The following is a 19,794-nucleotide window of genomic DNA, read 5'->3' as shown; positions in this document are numbered from 1 at the left end:
CAAAGGGGAGGCTGGGATTAGGTTTTGGGTTAATTGCCCAAAATATGTAGGATTTAGGGGCCTAAAAAGGGCCAAAAAGAAGCATGTTTCTAGTTTCCAAACAATCATGACGATAACTTGTGTTGAAGTGTATGGATCTCTCTGAAATTGTACTACAAGGTTCAATACTACAAAAGAAAGCATGGGAATGAGTTTAAGGGTTATTGCTCCAATGGGGGTTTCAAAAAGTGGGGGGGGGGGGGGGTGCGGATTTTTTGTTTACCATTTTTAAAGGGATTCCTTTTTTTTCAAATTTCAAATTTTGAAAAGTTTCAAGAAGAAATATTCAATTGCACAGTATTGTGCAATAGATTTGTTAGATCTTTGACCACATTAATTTTGTGACAAAAACCCATATTATGTAAAAAATTTGATCACAATCCAAATTCAGACAGTATCAAGCTTGAATATTGTGACCAAATTTGCCCACATTGTTCAGGGTTCGACCACTGGGGTCGTATATAGCTGCGCCCTGCGGAGCTACTGGTTTTTCCTGAAAAGGGCAGGGCGTTTAGAAAACAAGGCAGGGCGCCATACCATGCCAAAGCCCCCTTGTAGGAAATACTACATGTATTTTATGTAAATATGTCTCTAATGCATATGTTATTTCAGTATTGCTTTTGAATAAAATTAATGTGGCTAATTGAAACACCAAGTTTATAAAATTTCAACAAAACAACTGAATGTCAAAATTTTTAACCTTAATTTTCTCAAAAACAAGTACAGTATATGAAACTGCATTGACTCCCCTTAAATGTGTTTTCTTAAACATGTTTTACATGATTTGCATAATTTACATGATTTTTAGTTCACCTGGACCGAAGGGCCGTGAGCTTTTCTCATCACTTGGCTTCCACTGTTGTCGTCGTCCGTCGTCGTTAACTTTTACAAAAATCTTCTCCTCTGAAACTACTGGGCCATCATTGGTGTATCTAATTTTAAAAATGTGTCCGATGACCCGGCAAACCAAACAAGATGGCCGCCATGACTAAAAATAGAACATAGGGGTAAAAATGTAGATTTTGGCTTATATTTCTGAAACCAAAGCATTTAGAGCAAATCTGACGGGCTAAAATTGTTTATCAGGTAAAGATCTATCTGACCTGAAATTTTCAGATGAATCGGAAAACTCGTTGTTGGGTTGCTTCCATTGAATTGGTAATTTAAAGGAAATTTTGCCGTTTTTGGTTATTATCTTGAATATTATTATAGATAGAGATAAACTGTAAACAGCAATAATGTTCAGCAAAGAAAGATCTACAAATAAGTTACCTGACCAAAATGTTCAGTTGACCCCTTAAGGAGTTATTGCCCTTTATAGTCAATTTTTAACAATTTTCATAAATTTTGTAAATTTTTGTAAATTTTTACAAAATATTTTCCTCTTTAACTACTGGGCAAAGTTCATTTTAGATGGAGATAATTGTAAATATAAGCAGCAAGAATGTTCAATAAAGTAAGATCTACAAACACATCTCACCATCACCAAGATCACAGTTTTTTCATGAATCCATCTGTGTTCTTTTGTTTGATGTGCACATAGACCAAGGTGAGCGACACAGGCTCTTTAGATCCTCTAGTTAATATGTACCTGTAACAAGTATCCTGGTGTAAATTATATATTTTTTCTTATGTATATTTATTCTTTCAGATTTGAAAATGTTATCAGAAGATCTACAAGAATCAGAAACAGAGGAACCACCCGATTTACATTCAAGTCTTCCAGAGTTAAAATTATGGAAAGTGACAAAACTTCAAGAGTGGTTAGAAAAACACAATTTGAAAAAGTCAGGATTAAAGGAAGTATTGGTAAACCGGGTTTATCGAGCAATGTCTGGTTACATGGATTCAGATCCAGATAGCTCAGATGAGAGCTTAGGTGAGGATTTAATTCCTGTACATGAGATTTCAAATTGGAAGACACTAGACTTTAGTGACATTCCAAATGGTTTGGCCTCAAAAGATGTAGACGGTTATTTTCTCTACCAAAAGAACCCTACAACAGGAGCAAGATTGCACTTTGACCGACAAATGAAAAAGGCAAAACGACTATGCAATGAAGGGTTTATCAGAGATATACTATATAGTGATTTATCAGACTTTTGCTATATCAAGTCCAAATGTTTACCCTCTATGAAACAGTCTGTTAGTATTGGGACATCTGGCATGACTGCCAAATTTTATAGTTTAAATGTATGCCTAGGTAGAAAATTTGGAAATATCTTCAATGCTAGATGCAACTGTAAGGCAGGTGGGGCTGGTCTCTGTGCGCATGTAGGTGCTTTACTGTATACTTTAGTTAAAACCAAAGATTCATGCACATCAAGTGAGTGTACTTGGGATCGTCCTAGACCTCTGCAGCGAAAGCCAAGTCCTGCAAGAGTCTGCGATATAACTTTTACTAAGACAGAAAAAGAAACAAAAACAAAAAAAGTCCGACCATATCCTGGAATATACCAAGCTGGACCTATTAAGGAGATTCAGAATGAGACTTTTCTAGATGACATTTTAAAAGGGTTGGAGAATGCATATCCACAGTGTGTTTTATATCAGACACTTAGGTTTGAAAATGCAAATATTGATCCTTTTTTGGAATTGTTCTACCCGGACTATATGTTTTGTGACTCTGTAAGTCTTACACGTGATACATGTGTTAAAGACTTCACACACTTTTTTGACAACCTAAAAGTTACAGATGCAATTAGTCAAACCCTTGAAGAGGGAACAAGAGGTCAAAGTGTCAATACTAATTGGATAAAGGCTCGAAAAAACTTAATAACAGCATCTGTTATGGGAGAAGTTTATAAAAGAAAAAAGCTTGTGCCAGACAATTTGTTGAAAAAAAATTGTGGATATGTGACTGTTCCAGATAGGGTCAAGAGCATAAAGTATGGACGCAAATATGAATCGGTTGCTGTAAGTCAGTACATTCAGAAACATACAAAGGAATGTGGAAATACTACAGTCGAGTCTCGTGGACTATTAGTGAACCCCAAATATCCCTTTTTAGGGGCTAGCATCGATTCACTGGTCACTTGCAACAAATGTGGTATTGGCTTAGTTGAAGTAAAATGTCCGTATGGCTCAGACAGTAAAAAGGAACCATGGAGGAATAAAACTCCAATTGAGTGTGCCAAAGATACCAACTTCTGTTGCAATGAAGTAGATGGACAGCTTGAATTAAAAGACACAAGTAATTATATGTATCAGGTTCAGGGTCAGTTAGGAGTGTATGAACTGAACTGGGTAGATTTTGTAATTTGGACTAAAAAAGGTATCAGTGTAGAGAGAATTAACTTTGATGAATCTACATGGAATTCTATGTTGCAAAAGCTCAAAGAATTTTATATTGGTTGTGTTATACCAGAAATATTTACAAGGAGAGTAGAACGGGGGAAACCACTGTATTAAAATTTAACTTGTTAACTACCATTTTGACTATCAGAAACCTACTTTAATATACATGTATATCCAAAATAGCTGATATAAATATAAACAGCAATAAATGTTCCCTTACTTTTTTAAAAGGTGGTACTGAACACCTTGACTAAAATTTATTTGGCTCATTTAATTTTCATAAAATTTTTACAAAATATTAACTTTGACACTTTCATGACTTTGACAAAAATATAAAAATTTCAAAAAAACTTGAACCACACTTTATCAGAAAAAAATCATTGAATATATAGCAGTTTGACAAATATTAATTTTGATCATTGAGAAGCTTATAATTTTTAATTCCTAGTAATTATTCACACATTTGTCCTTTAGTCTTTTTAATACTATACGGTAGTTATCATGGTTATATCATACCACAAACAAATTTTTCTATGACTATTATCTCTCATTTTTTGGCACTTGTATACATGTAAATGAAACAAACATAAAAACATCCAAAAACTTTGATCATGTTGATGGCAATAGTTTATAGCATAAAGTATTACGGAGTAATTCTTTTATTAAGGTAGAAAAGATGTCATTGATGGATGAGTTGGTGTTTTATATTACATGTAAGTGGCAAATATTATCTTTACCTATCATGCATATGGCATGTACATGTATGATATTGCAAATACTCGACATGTCACAGTTTACTCAAATAATTTGTTTGTAAACATGAATTGTTATTATATATATTATTAGTATGGGGCTATGACAGATGTATAAGTTTTACCAAAAACATTATGGGACGAGCCATTGTTTAATGTAGTTTCAATTTTGCTTTATTTGATCAAAGCACTTTTATTTTCATGTCGTCGAAATGATTTATTTCTTATTTTAATATAAGTAGCATTTTCAAATTTTGGAAAGGCTTCAGAGTTTCAGAAACTATATAATAATAACCTCTCACTACACATTTCTTTTATACTGGACCTATATATAAGACTTTCCATTGGTATGTACCAGTTGATTGTGCAGCATTGAGACAAATTAAAGTTCATCTCGAGCTCTTATTCATATTTTTTATTTACTTTGGCAATTTTTTATTGAGGATTATTTTGATTTTTGAGACTTTTACATTATGATTTTTGAAATGACGTTTTTATGATTTAGGAGTTTTAACATTTATTATTTTGACATTTAAGGAATAACTGTAATATTTTTTCTGTCTATGAAGAAATAACATAAAAAATGTGGTGCACACTGAATAACCCACGTAGCGGGTTATTTTAAAGTGTGCACCACATATTTTGTGTTATTTCGAATAGACAGAAAAAATATTACAGTTATTTCTTATAATTTAATTCTAAATTTCATTTTAAACCGGAGTAAATCATGAAAAAACGTCACGGTCACATGACTATATTATGTCTATGGGCTGATAAACAAAACGACGTCAGCCAATCAGAAGATGCGTTACATCCAAAATCAAATTATTGTAAATTGTAAGAAATATTTTTTCCCCCCATATTTTTGTACTTAAATGAAAATCTTATTATTGCTGTATGACATTGTTTATTAATTGATTTGTTATCATCATTCATCAAAGGTGTTATTGTTAATTAAATTATTTAAACCTTCTTCATTGTTCTTGGTGTTTTATCATGTTTATCATAGATGTCGGAAGATGTGGTATGAATGCCAATGAGACAACTCTCCATCCAAATAACAATTTATAAAAGTAAACCATTATAGGTCAATGTACGGCCTTCAACACGGAGCCTTGGCTAACACTGAACAAAAAGCTTTAAAGGGCCCCAAAATTACTAGACGTGTAGAACCATTCAAGCGGGAAAACCAACGGTCTAATCTATATAAAACACGTATAAATTACATAAACAAACGACAACTACTGTACATCAGATTATGTATGCCTATCAGAACATTGAGTCTAGCTATAGACTCATGATACTGACCTCTTGTCCCTTTGTTCAGGTACAATGTACATGTACATACTATATATATATTTAGCCCCTCTTCTTATCTTATTATATTTGTTGAATGAAACGATTGTATGATACATGACTGCCTGGTCGGTTCATCTCAGTTCCAGGGTTCAATAGTCAAAGTTAAGTTTTCATGGTCAGTATAAATGAAATAAATATTAATAAAAAGATGTGGTACATGATTGCCAATGAGACAATTTTCCACATGAGACTAAATTTAAATGTCACAGAAATTTACAAAGACCTGTATGACCTTCAATAGTGAGTGAAACCCATATTGCATAGTAGGATATAAAAGGCCATAACCATGCTAACTGACAAATGTAAAACAATTGAAACCAGAAAACTAATGACTTGATTTATGTACAAAATAAAGAAAACAAACAAAAATAAAAGTAGTCATGCCAAAACAAAAGTCCAAGAACCATAACTCTGGACAAAATCATCAGACTTAAGACAAAATTCGAAATTGATAGGAATCGAGTCATTATAAAATTATATACCAAATATCAAATCAATATCTTCAAGAACAAATATATAAAAAAGAGTAAGAAACTGATAAGTCGGACTGACAGATGGACAGACAAACTGTTTACACCTAAAATTTCTCTCCAAAATCAACATCTGTTGAGGATGGACATGGCGGATGAAAGTGAATTTAAAATAAATGAGGCAGGAACTGAATGTTTTTGTCAATCGAGTTGAAATACTTTTTCTTTGGTAATTTTAGGTTCTATGTTAATTAAAGTTTGTAAAATCCAAGAGGGCAATAAAATCAAGAAATGATTAAAAAAGTTTCATCATTTTTATTAACAGGATATAACCAAAAAAAACATAACATGAACACATTGCTTACTACCTTTTGAAAAGAATTCAAAACCGAGATTGACAGTTTTTTTTTGCTCTGCAAATAATTGCAGGAAATATAGTTATTAGTTTCTGTCATAAATACAGTTTGTTTTACATTTTTTTGTCGTTTTCTCCCTCATTTTTTTGGAGGCTCAGGTTCAAAAAAGATTTTATAATGATAACAAATGATAAGAAAATGAAGATAAATTACTTTCCATGTAAGAGTAACCCTTTTAGAAGGCGTATACCAAAAAAAAATTATTCAAATATCAATAATAATAAATAAAAAAAAATAGTATATCAACACCGTGTTTACCCAGATTTTGTTGCACTCCTGACACTTTCCATTTACAACAGACAGAACAGTTGAAAGAAATTATATGAATTATAAAATGTAGGTTAAAGTTTTTAAATAATATAATCATTTGGTAATTAAAGTAAAGGTTATTTCTTTCATAATAGTGTTGATTCTTTTGACAAAAATACACCAAGTCTATATTAATTTTGTTAAAATAAACTTGTGTTTTAATTTTTTTTAAAACAGTTCCCATGATTTAAAATGTTTTATTTTTAATGACAGACATGACAGACATACTGAAAATAACTATATGTATAATTTTAGTCATGTTTTATTTAAGAAGTGGAGGCAACAAATTTGTAAATGCGGCACAAATGAAAATCATTTGCTCTGATAAATGAGCCTCAGATATTGGTAAACGAGAGTTTAGTATATTATAGTTTTTTATTTGCTCCATTTTCATTTCCACAACTATTCTTGCAGAAGCAATGCTATTGGTCTTAAAAAATTCCAGGTGTGACATCTGCTTCTTCGTTGAGACTCTTGGTGGCATATTTAGTCCCACATCGGCTGGAAGCAGGTCTTCTACGGTGAAGCCCTTATCAGCCATAATTACATCTCCTTTGCTAAGTTTTGGCAAAAATTCATCATGTTGCACAATGTGACGATCTGACACATTTCCTCCCCACAGTCTAGAAATGAAAGTTACCATGCCACTTGGTGTTACACCAATCAGTACCTTGAAGGTGTTAGAGTGCTTGTATTCAGACCAAGTCATCCATTGAGCCTTTAATGATGAAGGTTTTTCAATGTATAAATTAATGCAATCTACCACAATTCTTGTATCTGGATGCCCAGTGAAAAGTTTTGGCAAGTTACAAACTATTTGTTCTCGTGTTGGCCAGGTTACTAATGATTTGCAATTATCAAATAGAAAGTTAATCCAAGTGTTCATTATACGAGAAACAGTGGATTCAGACACTCTAAAAATATCAGCTAAATGTTCCTGCAAAAGTCCTAGTCGCAATCGCATCATAACCATAAAGAATTCATCAATTGGTCTTAAAAAGCGTTTTCTTCCTGGTTTTAAATTTCCTTCTTGTTGGTAGGATTTTTCACCCATGGATCGGGATTCTCCTTCCCAATAATTCAGCTTATCTGCTCCATGTTTAAGTAGTACTGAAAAGAACATCCAAAAAACACTAAAATTAACAAATCCAGTGTAAAATCTCACTTTGGCATTATCATGTTTCACATTTTCAATTGTTATTTGTGGCAAGTCTGTCTGAATGCCTACACTCACAGAATGGATCTTGATATCTGTCTCAATATTGTCTGTTGTTGTACATGTACTTGCATTGGTTGTAAATGTAGTAATTTCAGTTTGTGTACAGCTTGTCCTGAATGAACACGTATTTACTTTGTCAATGTCAGAGGCAATATTAAGATCCTTCATGATACTAATGTTTGGTATTTTTATATTTTCATTTTCGTCTAACTCCGCTGTGTCAGTATTAGTATTTTCTGAATGGACTTCTTTTCTAAAAAGTGGACGACGTGTAGTCACCTTCTTTATTGGCTTAGAAGGAAAGATAGTTGGAATTGATTCATGTGTAAATGGTCCATCAAAATGAGCACTACAAACTCTTGTACTGTCATTAACAATTAAGTTTGCCCTCACATTTTTAAGTCTCTGAATCCACAGTTTTTTAATATGGGCTTTTTTTCTGACATGGGAATACGGTGAAGTATAAATTTTGTTCCATCTGGTCCTATCTTGTCAGATGTATGACTGCATCCTGGGACACAACAATATTTCTTTCCAGTGCTGAAAAATATAAAAATAAACATGATAAAAAAGGTCATTTTATTATTTTATTTCAATCAATGTAATATAATTGGATATGTTGTCAGACAGTTAGAATTTTAAAATAATTTTTATCAATTTTTTTTTCATTGTATTAATATAACTTACTTCTTCTTTTTTTTTGGAGGGGGGGGGGGGGGGTCAAATGTGTTCAGATAGGTACACAATAGATTGAAAGTTCTGTCATTTTAGCAGAAAAGTTGGCATTCCAATTTATAGCACTTGACTAAAGTGCAATATTACTGCCAGTAACTGACTAACACAATTGATACAGATTAAAGCCAATATAACTAGACATTCAATTTCTTCTTTAAATCCAGTCTAAAAAATATTCCTGAGAGATAATTTCATCCCTCTATAATGGTATAAACACCATATGGTATTGTAGAGGGTTTGTTCCCAACCGGTTCTATAGTCTTTAGTCTTTAGTATGCGTCATCTTGACACTGATTTTCTCATATGTACTTTGGTCACTTGCGCGTTTGGATACATTAATCACGTTTGTATTTTCTCTTTGTACTTTCACTTTAATTTAGGTAGGCGCTGTTGATACTGATTTATAAAAACAAATGATCAAATCTTCTAGTATCGTCTATAAACTCGGACACTGCATATTGTATGTCTGCACTGGTTTCTGTGTTAAGTAATTCTTCTAGATCTAGATTAAGTGTTCCTGTTTTGAAATATATTGACTGGCGGAGTTTTTCTCTATCCAAACTGTAATTGTCACAAGATAATAAAAAATGTTCTACAGATTCTATTTCTCCGCAAGTACATTTGTTGTCTTCTACATGTCTGTTAATAAAATGTTGATACCCCTTTAGTTTGGAGTATCCTGATCTGAGACTGTTTAGTATATTGAAGTGTTTTTTTGATGGGAAGTCTAGTTTGATTCTTTTTGATGCATCTGGGTGATGATTAAAAAATCTTCTCCCAACCTCACTAGATTCCCATTGTGTTTTCCATTTTTGAATGACTGACGTTCTCGCCGCTTGTTTGATGTCTTGTTTTGTCGTGATTGAAGACATTTCCTCCCTATTATCTGCCTCTTTTGCCGCTGCTTTTGCTAGACGGTCAGCCTGTTCATTTCCCTCTATATCAGAGTGCCCCGGTGTCCAAATGATGTTGATACTAAAACCCTTTTGTTTCAATTTTATTTTCCTGTTTTTGATTTCTTGTATGGTTTTGTGATAGTTTTCTGATTTCCAATTTAAGGTTATAATGCCTATGGCGGATTGGCTGTCAGAGTATATGTTAAGTTGTTTAACATTACGGTAATTATAATTGTCTATTTTTTCCAGCACAAGTTTAATGGCTACTAGCTCTGCTAGTAGTATTGATCCTCTGTTTGATACAGGGTACTGTATTGTTTCCTCCTCTTCATTATTGTATATAATGGCTCCTGCACCACAAGGCCCAGGTTCTATAATGACGTACGGTTACGCTTAAAAAGTTTTAAAAAAAACATGTCATTTTGGATTTGGGCTTCTAGTTGCCTTTGGCACTCATATCACATATCAAATATAGATCTTGAAGTAAGATAACGCTATTTATGTCTGCCTTACCTTTTTTTCTTCGTGAACATAGTGGAGGATGCTGCGTTCATCTTAGCTGCTGATGATAGTTGAACGCCCCGGAAGTTATACCGGAATACTAATTTCGGAACGTATACGGAATTACCCCCGGATTTGCTATTGCGGAACAGAGCCATTTTGTAGTTATGCTGATAAGATCTCCGCCATCCTGTTTACATATTGATCTTGCTTCTGTCCAACTTACCGCTGGGACATCAAACAATTTCAGACAGGTTCGTGTAGTATACTCAAAGTCATAGCCTTCAATATTGCAGTCTAAAAAAATATGATATTTTGTGCGTAGATATGTTGACTTATCCGTACAATTATTCAAGATAGCTAACATTATGTTTATTATTCTTTTATATATTATGGTATAATATGGATGACAATTCACTCTCTCTATCAAAAGGAATTCGTAGATATACTGTCATCAATAAAAGAGGGTATATCCTAATTTGTGAACAAATATTATTTGCCAGAAAAAATATCGCAAGTGATATATTGTGATCAATGTATGAAAATTGCCCTTATTCTGTATTCTTTGAACAAATTGAAAAAAGTCCCTAGTGAATTGTGTCCCATATATTTTATAAACTTATGGAGACTGGTTTTCAGTCATTTTTTTTTTTAAATCTGCGGATCTGTTGCATTAGAAAACAATCCCCATTGTTTCAGCTGCTTTTTGACAGCAACAAATATCATGCAGCAGGAAAACAACACCCAGCTTCAATCATGATAGGTCAATATACGGCCTTCAACATAGAGCCTTAGCTCATTACAAACCAAACAGCAAGCTATAAAGGACTTTTTTTAATGCATAACATTGAAAATGGAAATAAGGAATGATTCAAAGATACAACAGCCCGACCAATGAGCAAACAAAAGTCACCTATAGGTCTTCTCTACGACCAGAAACTCTCGCACCAGGAGGTGTGCTTTAGCTGACCCCTAAACAAAAAAATATGTTTTTTTTTTGTTTTTATATCTTTTTATGTCTATGTGGTATCGAGACTTAATAATCGACACATACTATCACAAATTGTATACAGTTCATATGATTTTAACCTTATGTATTTTTCGATTGAAACATTCTAATCAAGCATCCACTATTTTCCTTTAATTGATGTAGTTTATCAATCACAATTTTGAAATTTAAAGAACCCAAAACAAAAGCTTTATGTTTTACTAAAAATTACCTGCATTCCATCCTCTACTGAATACATCCAAATAAGTCACTATAGAGTTGGTGCTGGTCATCATTAGCTCGGAATGTAGCATGCATTCCTTTTCTGTTGAGTTCCATGCAAGTCTACTACAATCTTCAAATTGAGAACAAGTGCTCGCGCATTCAATTAACGAAGTCTCTTTTACTGCTAAAAAGAAGAAATTGGTTAAATTACATGCATGCATCATTTTCTTATATGTAACAAGTAACGAGTACGTCGAACAAAACTTAAGGAGAGTAAAAAGGCTCAGTTGGAGAGGAAGTTTTCCACGCATGTTAAATTCTGATCACAAGATAGAACATTAAAAATTAAAAACGTTATAAATTTCATGTTTTAAAAGTGAATCGAACTTCTACAATTGAATTTGTTTGGTTACAATTATCCTTTAAATCTCGATAAAAGGTTGTCATTTGAAGTATAAAAAAATCATTACTTAAACAATTCACAATGCATTAGTCAATTAAAATATATTCCGTAACACTTTTATATGGGAAATTGGAATCCTGTACTATACATTGATTAAATACAACTTTATAGTTGCTTTATAGAATATAATTGCAGACAATGGCACCATTGTGATACAACTATCAATATAACTAATTTGTATATACTACCAGTCACACATTATCAAGAATATAATGCACGATCATAATTAATTTAAGTAAATTCAAAACATGAAGTAAAAAAACAGGAAACATTTGTTGCTAGGCATTTTAATAAATTAAATATACAAAAACATATTGACTTGGATTTACAGAACACTTAAATAAAAGTATTTATTATTGTCAGTAAAGTGCTTTTATCCTGCAATTGTCCAACTTTTGTACAATAAAGGTTAAACAAATAAATGTTTTCTATTATATGTATTAATAAATTCAACTTTTACAACATTCCAGTCACCACATAATAAAACACTGGTGTTTTTAAAGGTTAAAAGAATATTTTTTTACCACAGCACAATGACAAAATGACGGGATGAAATGAGATCTTGCCACGTCAAATAGATATAACCTTAAAAAAACAGCTATAGTGGCACAATAACACAACGACAAAATGTATAAGTACTGAGCCACATCAAATGAATATTAAAACTGATTTATTTTTATTCTAATTTTATTGTTTATGTTATGACACCTATCATAACAATGGTTCGTCCCTTACAAACATCGATTACTGCGTTTACAAAATGTAAACCACATGCATTCAGTTAAACACATAAATGTTTGCTTTAGAAATAAATCGCATGTTGTGCCAACCTTTATGTTCATAATTATTTCTTCGTAACAGTTCATGATTATGGTTCTCTTCTCGATCTGCGCTTGTACTGTCTTTTTCTTTAAAATAATAATAGAAACAACAACATGTATTGTCGAAATGCGCATCTGGTGCAATTGGTACCGTTAATTTTATTATACCACTGGGTCGATGCCTCTGCTGGTGGACTATTAGTCCCCGAGGGTATCACCAGCCCAGTAGCCAGTTCTTCGGTACTGGCATGAAAATACGGATTTCTTGTGTTATTAAAATTTGCTATTACAAAATATAAGAAAATATTATAAATTAAGGAATGTATCTCCCTCATGCAAAGCTCTGATTCCTTTTACGGATTCTGCTATACTTTTTGGACCTTTTGGATTATAGCTCTTCATCTTTTGTTTAAGCTTTGGATTTCAAATATTTTGGCCACGAGCATCACTGAAGAGACATGTATTGTCGAAATGCGCATCTGGTGCAAGAAAATTGGTACCGTTAATTTTATTAGTTAGATTTAAACAACTAAAGTTTCGGGTTTTGTGTGTAAATTTCTGTATAAAAAGTAATATAATTACATAGTCGGAAGATATAAAATGTATTTGTACTCTCTACGATCGAGAGAAAAAGCTTGGCGAGCCTCGATTTTGTTGTATTTCTTAAGCTCACACACATTATTTATATATTTAATCCAATTATGGACCCGTGTGGGTTTTAAATATCATACAAAGATTACAATGATTTGTGTTATAACAACAAAATACATAACACTGGTCAGTTATTGCATACACATGAAGATGAAAAGAATATGGGAGACAATCAATTTATGTAAGGATTATAACGGTAGTTTGATGAGTCTTTTGTAGACGAAACGCGCGTCTGTCGTATATACTAAATTTAGTCCTGGTATCCATGATGAGTTTATTATCTGCCATGTACATACAAAAACCAATTACTAGATATGTATGTATATACTACATGTAGTAATCTTTTTATGAATTACAAGAATATGATAAGCACCTTAGTGACCCGACTGACTGCGGTTTCTTAATGCATATACAAGCATTTATAATAAAAAGATGAAATGAGAATACACATAGTTCAAGTTGTGTATTTAATTTAATTATTTAAATTACAAATAACTTGATAAACTAAAGGAAATTTAGCCATTAAAAGAATTTGCGGATCTCAATTCAAAACTCTGAATAAGAAAAATACTTAACTTATCTATGTAGGTAAATAAATGTACTCAACTATTTAAGCTATATATATGTTGTGCAAACAATAATTCCCGACATTTATCATATAATGGACAGTTTATTAAAAAATGAAACTCATCTTCGTTATCATTATGAAAGCAGGCATTACAAGTCCTCTGTGACCTTTCTATAGGTTTGTTCTTATGCCTTGCTTTTCCCACTCATGATTGGTGGGCACTTGTACGAAATTTAACTAATATATGTAAATAACAACCACTATGATCTTCGAGGAGTTACAGAATATCTATACTATTAAACGAGAAGACCTCATTGTTGGTGTCGCTTCTCTTCTTTTCACAATAGATTATTCAACATGCCTTTGTGTCCTATATGTACAGTGCATAGTCGCATTTGTCATCCATTCACAAGATTATTCAGATTGAGTTATTTTGAGAGAAAAACGAAAAAAAAAGGCATCCGGATATTGACCCGTCATTGGACGAAATTTTAAGTCTAATTAGACTTCCGGCTTGCGTTTTTCTGTATACTGTATTTTAAGAATTCTATCTGCTATCATTTTCAAGTTTACTATCCACGGCGGTCACATTGTTGATTAAATAGAGCTGATCTGTATATTATATCAATGACCACCATGGATCGATTAGTAAACTTAAAATTGAAAGTAAAAACACTATATTTAATTATATAGTAATGAATGTTCAGATAAGCGCTAAAATTATTCAAGTGAACTTTTGATACTTAATTATTCAAGTGAACTTTGATACTTTACTTAAAATTGAAAGTAAATACACTATTTTTTATTATATAGTAATGAATGTTCATAATATACTGATAAGCGCTAAAATTATTCAAGTGAACTTTTGATACCTTTTCTGAAATTCTCCAATTATTAAATCTTTTACAAAATTCATTGATTACAAAAAAAGAAGATGTGGTATGATAGTCATGTTGAGACAACTCTCCACAAGAGACCAAAATGACACAGAAATTAACAATTATAGGTCATCGTACGACCTTCAACAACAAGCAAAGCCCCGATACCGCATACTCAGCTTTAAAAGGCCCCGAACTGACAAGGTAACACAATCCAAACCAGAAAACTAGCGGCCTTATTCATGTACAAAAAATGAACGTAAAACAAATATGCAACACATAAACAAACGACAACCACTGAATTACAGGCTCCTTACTTAAATGTTCCTGACATACTCAATGTATTATGTTCATATTGAAATTGATAGAAAACCAAAAATTGGGAATTTTGGAAATAAAGGAGGGATATAAAAAAAAAACATTTTCCTGTCCCCAATAACCCATGACTTAATTTGATATTTTTGCTGAAATTCTCCAGTTATTCAATATTTACAATTCTTCCAACAACACTTAATTACATACTTTCAACTACGCTCTGAATGCCCGCGATTTCGCGGGTGTGTTCTAGTAACAGTTTATTTTGGACGTATATAACATTGAAACTGAACACAAATGGAGATAAATAACTCGAGAATTGCTGTGAAAGACAACCAAATCAAGACAGAGTGAAAATTTCTCCCAATTTACGGTGAGCAGGGCCAATTGCATTGGAGATAAAGAATGACCAAACACGATGTCCAGTATTTGCATACACACTTTTTACACAAAAAGGACCAATGTTCTGAATCTCTCAACTAAGAAACATCACCTCAGCTTAGTAGCTTGAGATGGCTAATGATTACACAGTAAAATAATGCTTAAGTAAACATGTCTTTTGTAACTATTATTCAATTTCAGTACTATTAGTTTAATATTATAATATTAGTTATAATTTGTTACAAGTTTTATAATATGGCACTTAAACATATAGTTTTTGGTTGTACTTCTAGGGGGTCCCGTTTATACGATGATATAGAACTCAACATGTGCTTTGGGACACATTTTAATACCCATGTACTTGTGAGACCAGGGGGGGAAATAGCACAAATTTATGAAGATAATTCAAAGATGAAATTGTATCCATTGAGCATAATAATAGTAGGGTTATAACAGCAGCAGATCTTTGCAACCTTACAGAAAAGTTTAGCCATGAAAATGGTACAGAGATGAGGTATTTAAGGGACAACAGCAATGTCATTGATATTGTCTCTGAGTTGAACAATATTCAATAAGATTTAACAGCAAATAATATACCTGTTTAGTTCGATCCAATTGTCCCAGCCTGCATACACAAATACAGGGATTTAAACCTAAACAGATATCCATTAAAAAATACAGTATTGGCTAAGGCACATCATATTTTCAGATGCTGAAATTTACCAAATGCAAACAGAGCTGGAATTGGACATTAATTACATCAACCAGGAAATCATTGATATAATTACAGATATAACAAGGGGGGGGGGGGGGGGGTGTTCAAACATCAGATGGGACAAAACAATGTTAAACATGAAGATCAGAAGAAACAAGAAATATTACCGGTTTAACTACCAAAATCTGTATGATGGAAGTACATTCTACAGAGGAGTTATGTAGAGTGGAACACAAAAAATGTGTGCCTCTATACAGCATGAAATTTCAAAACAATATTTTTTATAGGAATTTATGGTTCTATAGGTGTCTAAATTTTAACAAATATATTTTTAATATAGATGAAATTGAGAATGGAAATGGGGAATGTGTCAAAGAGGTCTATAATCAGCATGTTCAAGGTAGATGTTCTTTTTAATCTACTATAAAAACTTGAAATCGCTCATCTTATTTTTCGTTAAAAATACATATATAAAAAAACATATTTGAAACATGTCCAGACATGCAAGAGGAGTGCTTAGAGAGACACCAGAATACGAAAATTGAACTGATTTCCTTTTTCTATATTCAAGTAACGAGATTTCAAGATGGTTACTATGGTACAAAGTTCAAAGACTATGGACAAAATCAAAATTTAGCATAATAAAAAGTATTACAACTGAAGCACTGTAAATAATTATGAGAGACTCACAGGTCGCAGTGCGAGGACAAGACACTGCAACCGATTAAAGGACAGAACAAGAAGAGGTGAACAGTCACTTATCTGATTCTACAACTTGCCTAGAGCAGCAGAAATAGACATCATTAATACTATCAACAAGTAAACAAAACAAATTATCAAAAGGTAAAATCATTATTAAAAAAGAAGGACGAAAGATACCAGAGGGACAGTCAAAATCATTAATCGAAAATAAACTGACAACGTGTACTTTTATTTTTATCTTCCGAACTTGCATCCTGCAATGAATGGTAATTTTAAAAATGCAACCATCAATGGTGGAAATTTTTAACTTAACCTTCAATAATGGAACATCTGATCAGCCACCTTCTTATACCAACTTGAACAAAGCGAACAGACGATATTGAGAGTGATAGTGGTCATGGAGGTGGTAACTATACTAAAGCTTCGTGTATAGGGGCCCTTTGAGAAGTCGTTTCAAAATGTTTAACTCACGCAGTGTACTTACTTAAACAGTACTTGCCAGATTACCCTTTTGTTCTTTTAATAGAGTTGGTGAAAACAGATGAAAACTTAACTCTACAATGAAAGGTCAAAGGAAGGAGATGCAGCTAGAAATTGTAATAAAAGACGTACTTTTTTTTATTCATCTGATGAAAAAAGATCAGATTTACTTCATAGGCAATATTTGAAAATGAAAATACAACTGTAATGGAATTACCGTTGTCAAAAGCAGGCCAGATTTCTATCGCAATTGCTGATGATCATATTAACGTGTCTGAATATTTCATACCAAACACAATTCAATATACTGCAAGATCTCTGCCTGCCATTTTAGATGCACTAAATTAGCAAAACATTGTCATGGATACGAAATAAAGATTAATGATGATTTAAAATTTTCCATCAGCTTTAGTTGCACAAAAGAAGTCTGCAAGGTTGGCATACAGTCACTGAATGTAATCCGAAGTATTAGTTGTACCCGCTTCCTGTCGCTGAGGTCATCTGTCTGTAAAAAATGTTCAAACTTTTAAAATAAAATTGAAGAAAGAAAACATTTGTAACAATTCTAAGGTTTCAAAAAAAGAAATTATACAATTAATTAAAAAGATATCAAAGATGAAATTGTATCCATTGAGTATAATAATATTATGGTTATATCAGCAGCAGGACTGTTCAACCTTACAGAAAAGGTTAGCCATGAAAATGGTACAGAGTTGAGGTTTTTAAGAGGCAACAGCAATGTTATTGATATTGTCTCTGAGTTGAAAACTATTCAATTAGTTTTAACAGCAAATAATATACCTGTTTAATTCGTGCCAATTGTCCAAGCCTGCTTAACAAATACAAGGATTCAAACCTAAACAGATATCCATTAAAAAACAGTATTGGCTAAGGCACATCATATTTTCAGATGTTGAAATTGATCAAATGCAAACAGAGCTGGAATTGGACATTAATTACATCAAACAGGAAATCATGGATATAATTACAGATATAAAAGGGGGGAGTGTGTTCAAACATCAGATTGGACACAACAATGTTAAACATGAAAATCAGAAGAAACAAGAAATATTACCGTTTTAACTACTAAAATCTGTATGATGGGAGAACATCCTACAGAGGAGTTATGTGAAGCATGAAATTTTAAACAATATTTTTTTATAGGAATTTATGGTAGTTTGGGTGACTAAATTTTTACAAATATATTTTTATTATAGTTCTATAATCAGCATGTTCTAGGTAGAGGTTCTTTTTAATGTACTTTAAAAACTTGGAATCACTTATCTTGATTTTCATCATATATAAATAAAGGCAACAGTAGTATACCGCTGTTCAAAACTCATAAATCCATGGACAAAAAACCGAGGGAAACACATTAAATATGAGAGGAGAACAACGACATAACACCGAAACGTAACACACACAGAAACGGACCAAGCATCAGACTAAACACCACGAGAATAACGAATATAACATGAAAACCAAATACATGAATTTGGGATAGACAAGTACCGTGCCACGTCTTATCGCAATATCTCAAAATTAAGAGAAAACACAAACGACTCAACGTTAAAATGCAACACACACATAAACGAACAATAATATAACAATGGCCATCTTCCTGACTTGGTACAGGACACTTTTAAAGGGGAATAACAGTGGTGGGTTGAACCTGGTTTTGAGGCATGCCAAACCTCGCACTTTAATGGCAAAGTTAAATATAACATTGAGATGACAACATAATATTACAGGACTACAATACAAATAAATAGAACATATTAGACAAAGAAAAACATGATTAATAGATAACAAAAAGCATCAGGTTTAAAATTCAATACGCCAAAAAAAACGCGCCTTGTCCACACAAAAGTCAACAGTGACGCCGAGATATAAAAGATCGAAAGTGAAAAAAGTACAAAGTTGTACAGCACTGAAGATCAAAAGTTGAAAAGGTTTCGCCAAATACGGCATTGTTTTTACATTTTTGAAACATGCCCAGACATACCAGAGGAGTGCTTAGAAAGACACCAGATCTATCTTATATCTGTGTTATGCTTATTGTTGTAAATAATTAAAATAGTTCAATGTAGTAGATGATTTAATGTAGACAAAATTACATCGGTGAATTCGAAAAAATGAACTGATTTTCTTTTTCTATATTCAAGGAACAAGATTTCAAGATGGTATTGATCAAAGTTACTATGGTACAAGGTTCAAAGACTTGGGACAAAATCAAAATCTAGAATCATAAAAAGTATGACATTTGAAGCACTGTAAATAACTATGAGAGACCCACAGGTCACAGTGCGAGGACAAGACACAGCAACCGTTTAAAGGACAGGACAAGAAGAGGTGAACAGTCACAGTCACTTATCTCATTCTACAATCATTATTAAAAAAGAGAGACGAAAGATACTAGAGGGACAGTCAAAATCATAAATCGAAAATAAACTGACGTGTAATTTTAATTTTATCTTCCAACCGAACTTGTATCCAGCAATGTATGGTCATTTTAAAAATGCAACCTTCAATGGTGGAAATTTTTATCTTAACCTTCAACAATGGAACATCTGATCAGCCACCTTCTTATACCATTTTGGACAAAGTGAACAGA

The 19,794-nt window shown here is 32.6% G+C and overlaps 1 protein-coding gene across 1 annotated transcript; it reads right to left on the bottom strand.

The window, feature by feature from the left end:
• Window positions 1–6,904: 6,904 nt before the first annotated feature.
• LOC143050860 (uncharacterized) lies at window positions 6,905–7,606 on the bottom strand. Its single transcript, XM_076223964.1, has one exon. The coding sequence runs from the start codon at window positions 7,604–7,606 to the stop codon at window positions 6,905–6,907; it is 702 nt and encodes a 233-aa protein (XP_076080079.1).
• Between the last annotated feature and the right edge of the window lie 12,188 nt (window positions 7,607–19,794).

The sequence above is a fragment of the Mytilus galloprovincialis genome, chromosome 11 (assembly GCF_965363235.1).
Source record: "Mytilus galloprovincialis chromosome 11, xbMytGall1.hap1.1, whole genome shotgun sequence".
Classification (NCBI taxonomy): Eukaryota; Metazoa; Mollusca; class Bivalvia; order Mytilida; family Mytilidae; genus Mytilus; species Mytilus galloprovincialis.
The sequence above is the reverse complement of the archived record's forward strand: the minus strand, read 5'-3'. Positions and strand labels throughout refer to the sequence as shown.

Coding starts and splice junctions, on each gene's coding strand:
- LOC143050860 (XM_076223964.1), bottom strand. CDS start 7,606: ATGCGATTGCGACTAGGACTTTTGCAGGAACATTTAGCTGATATTTTT.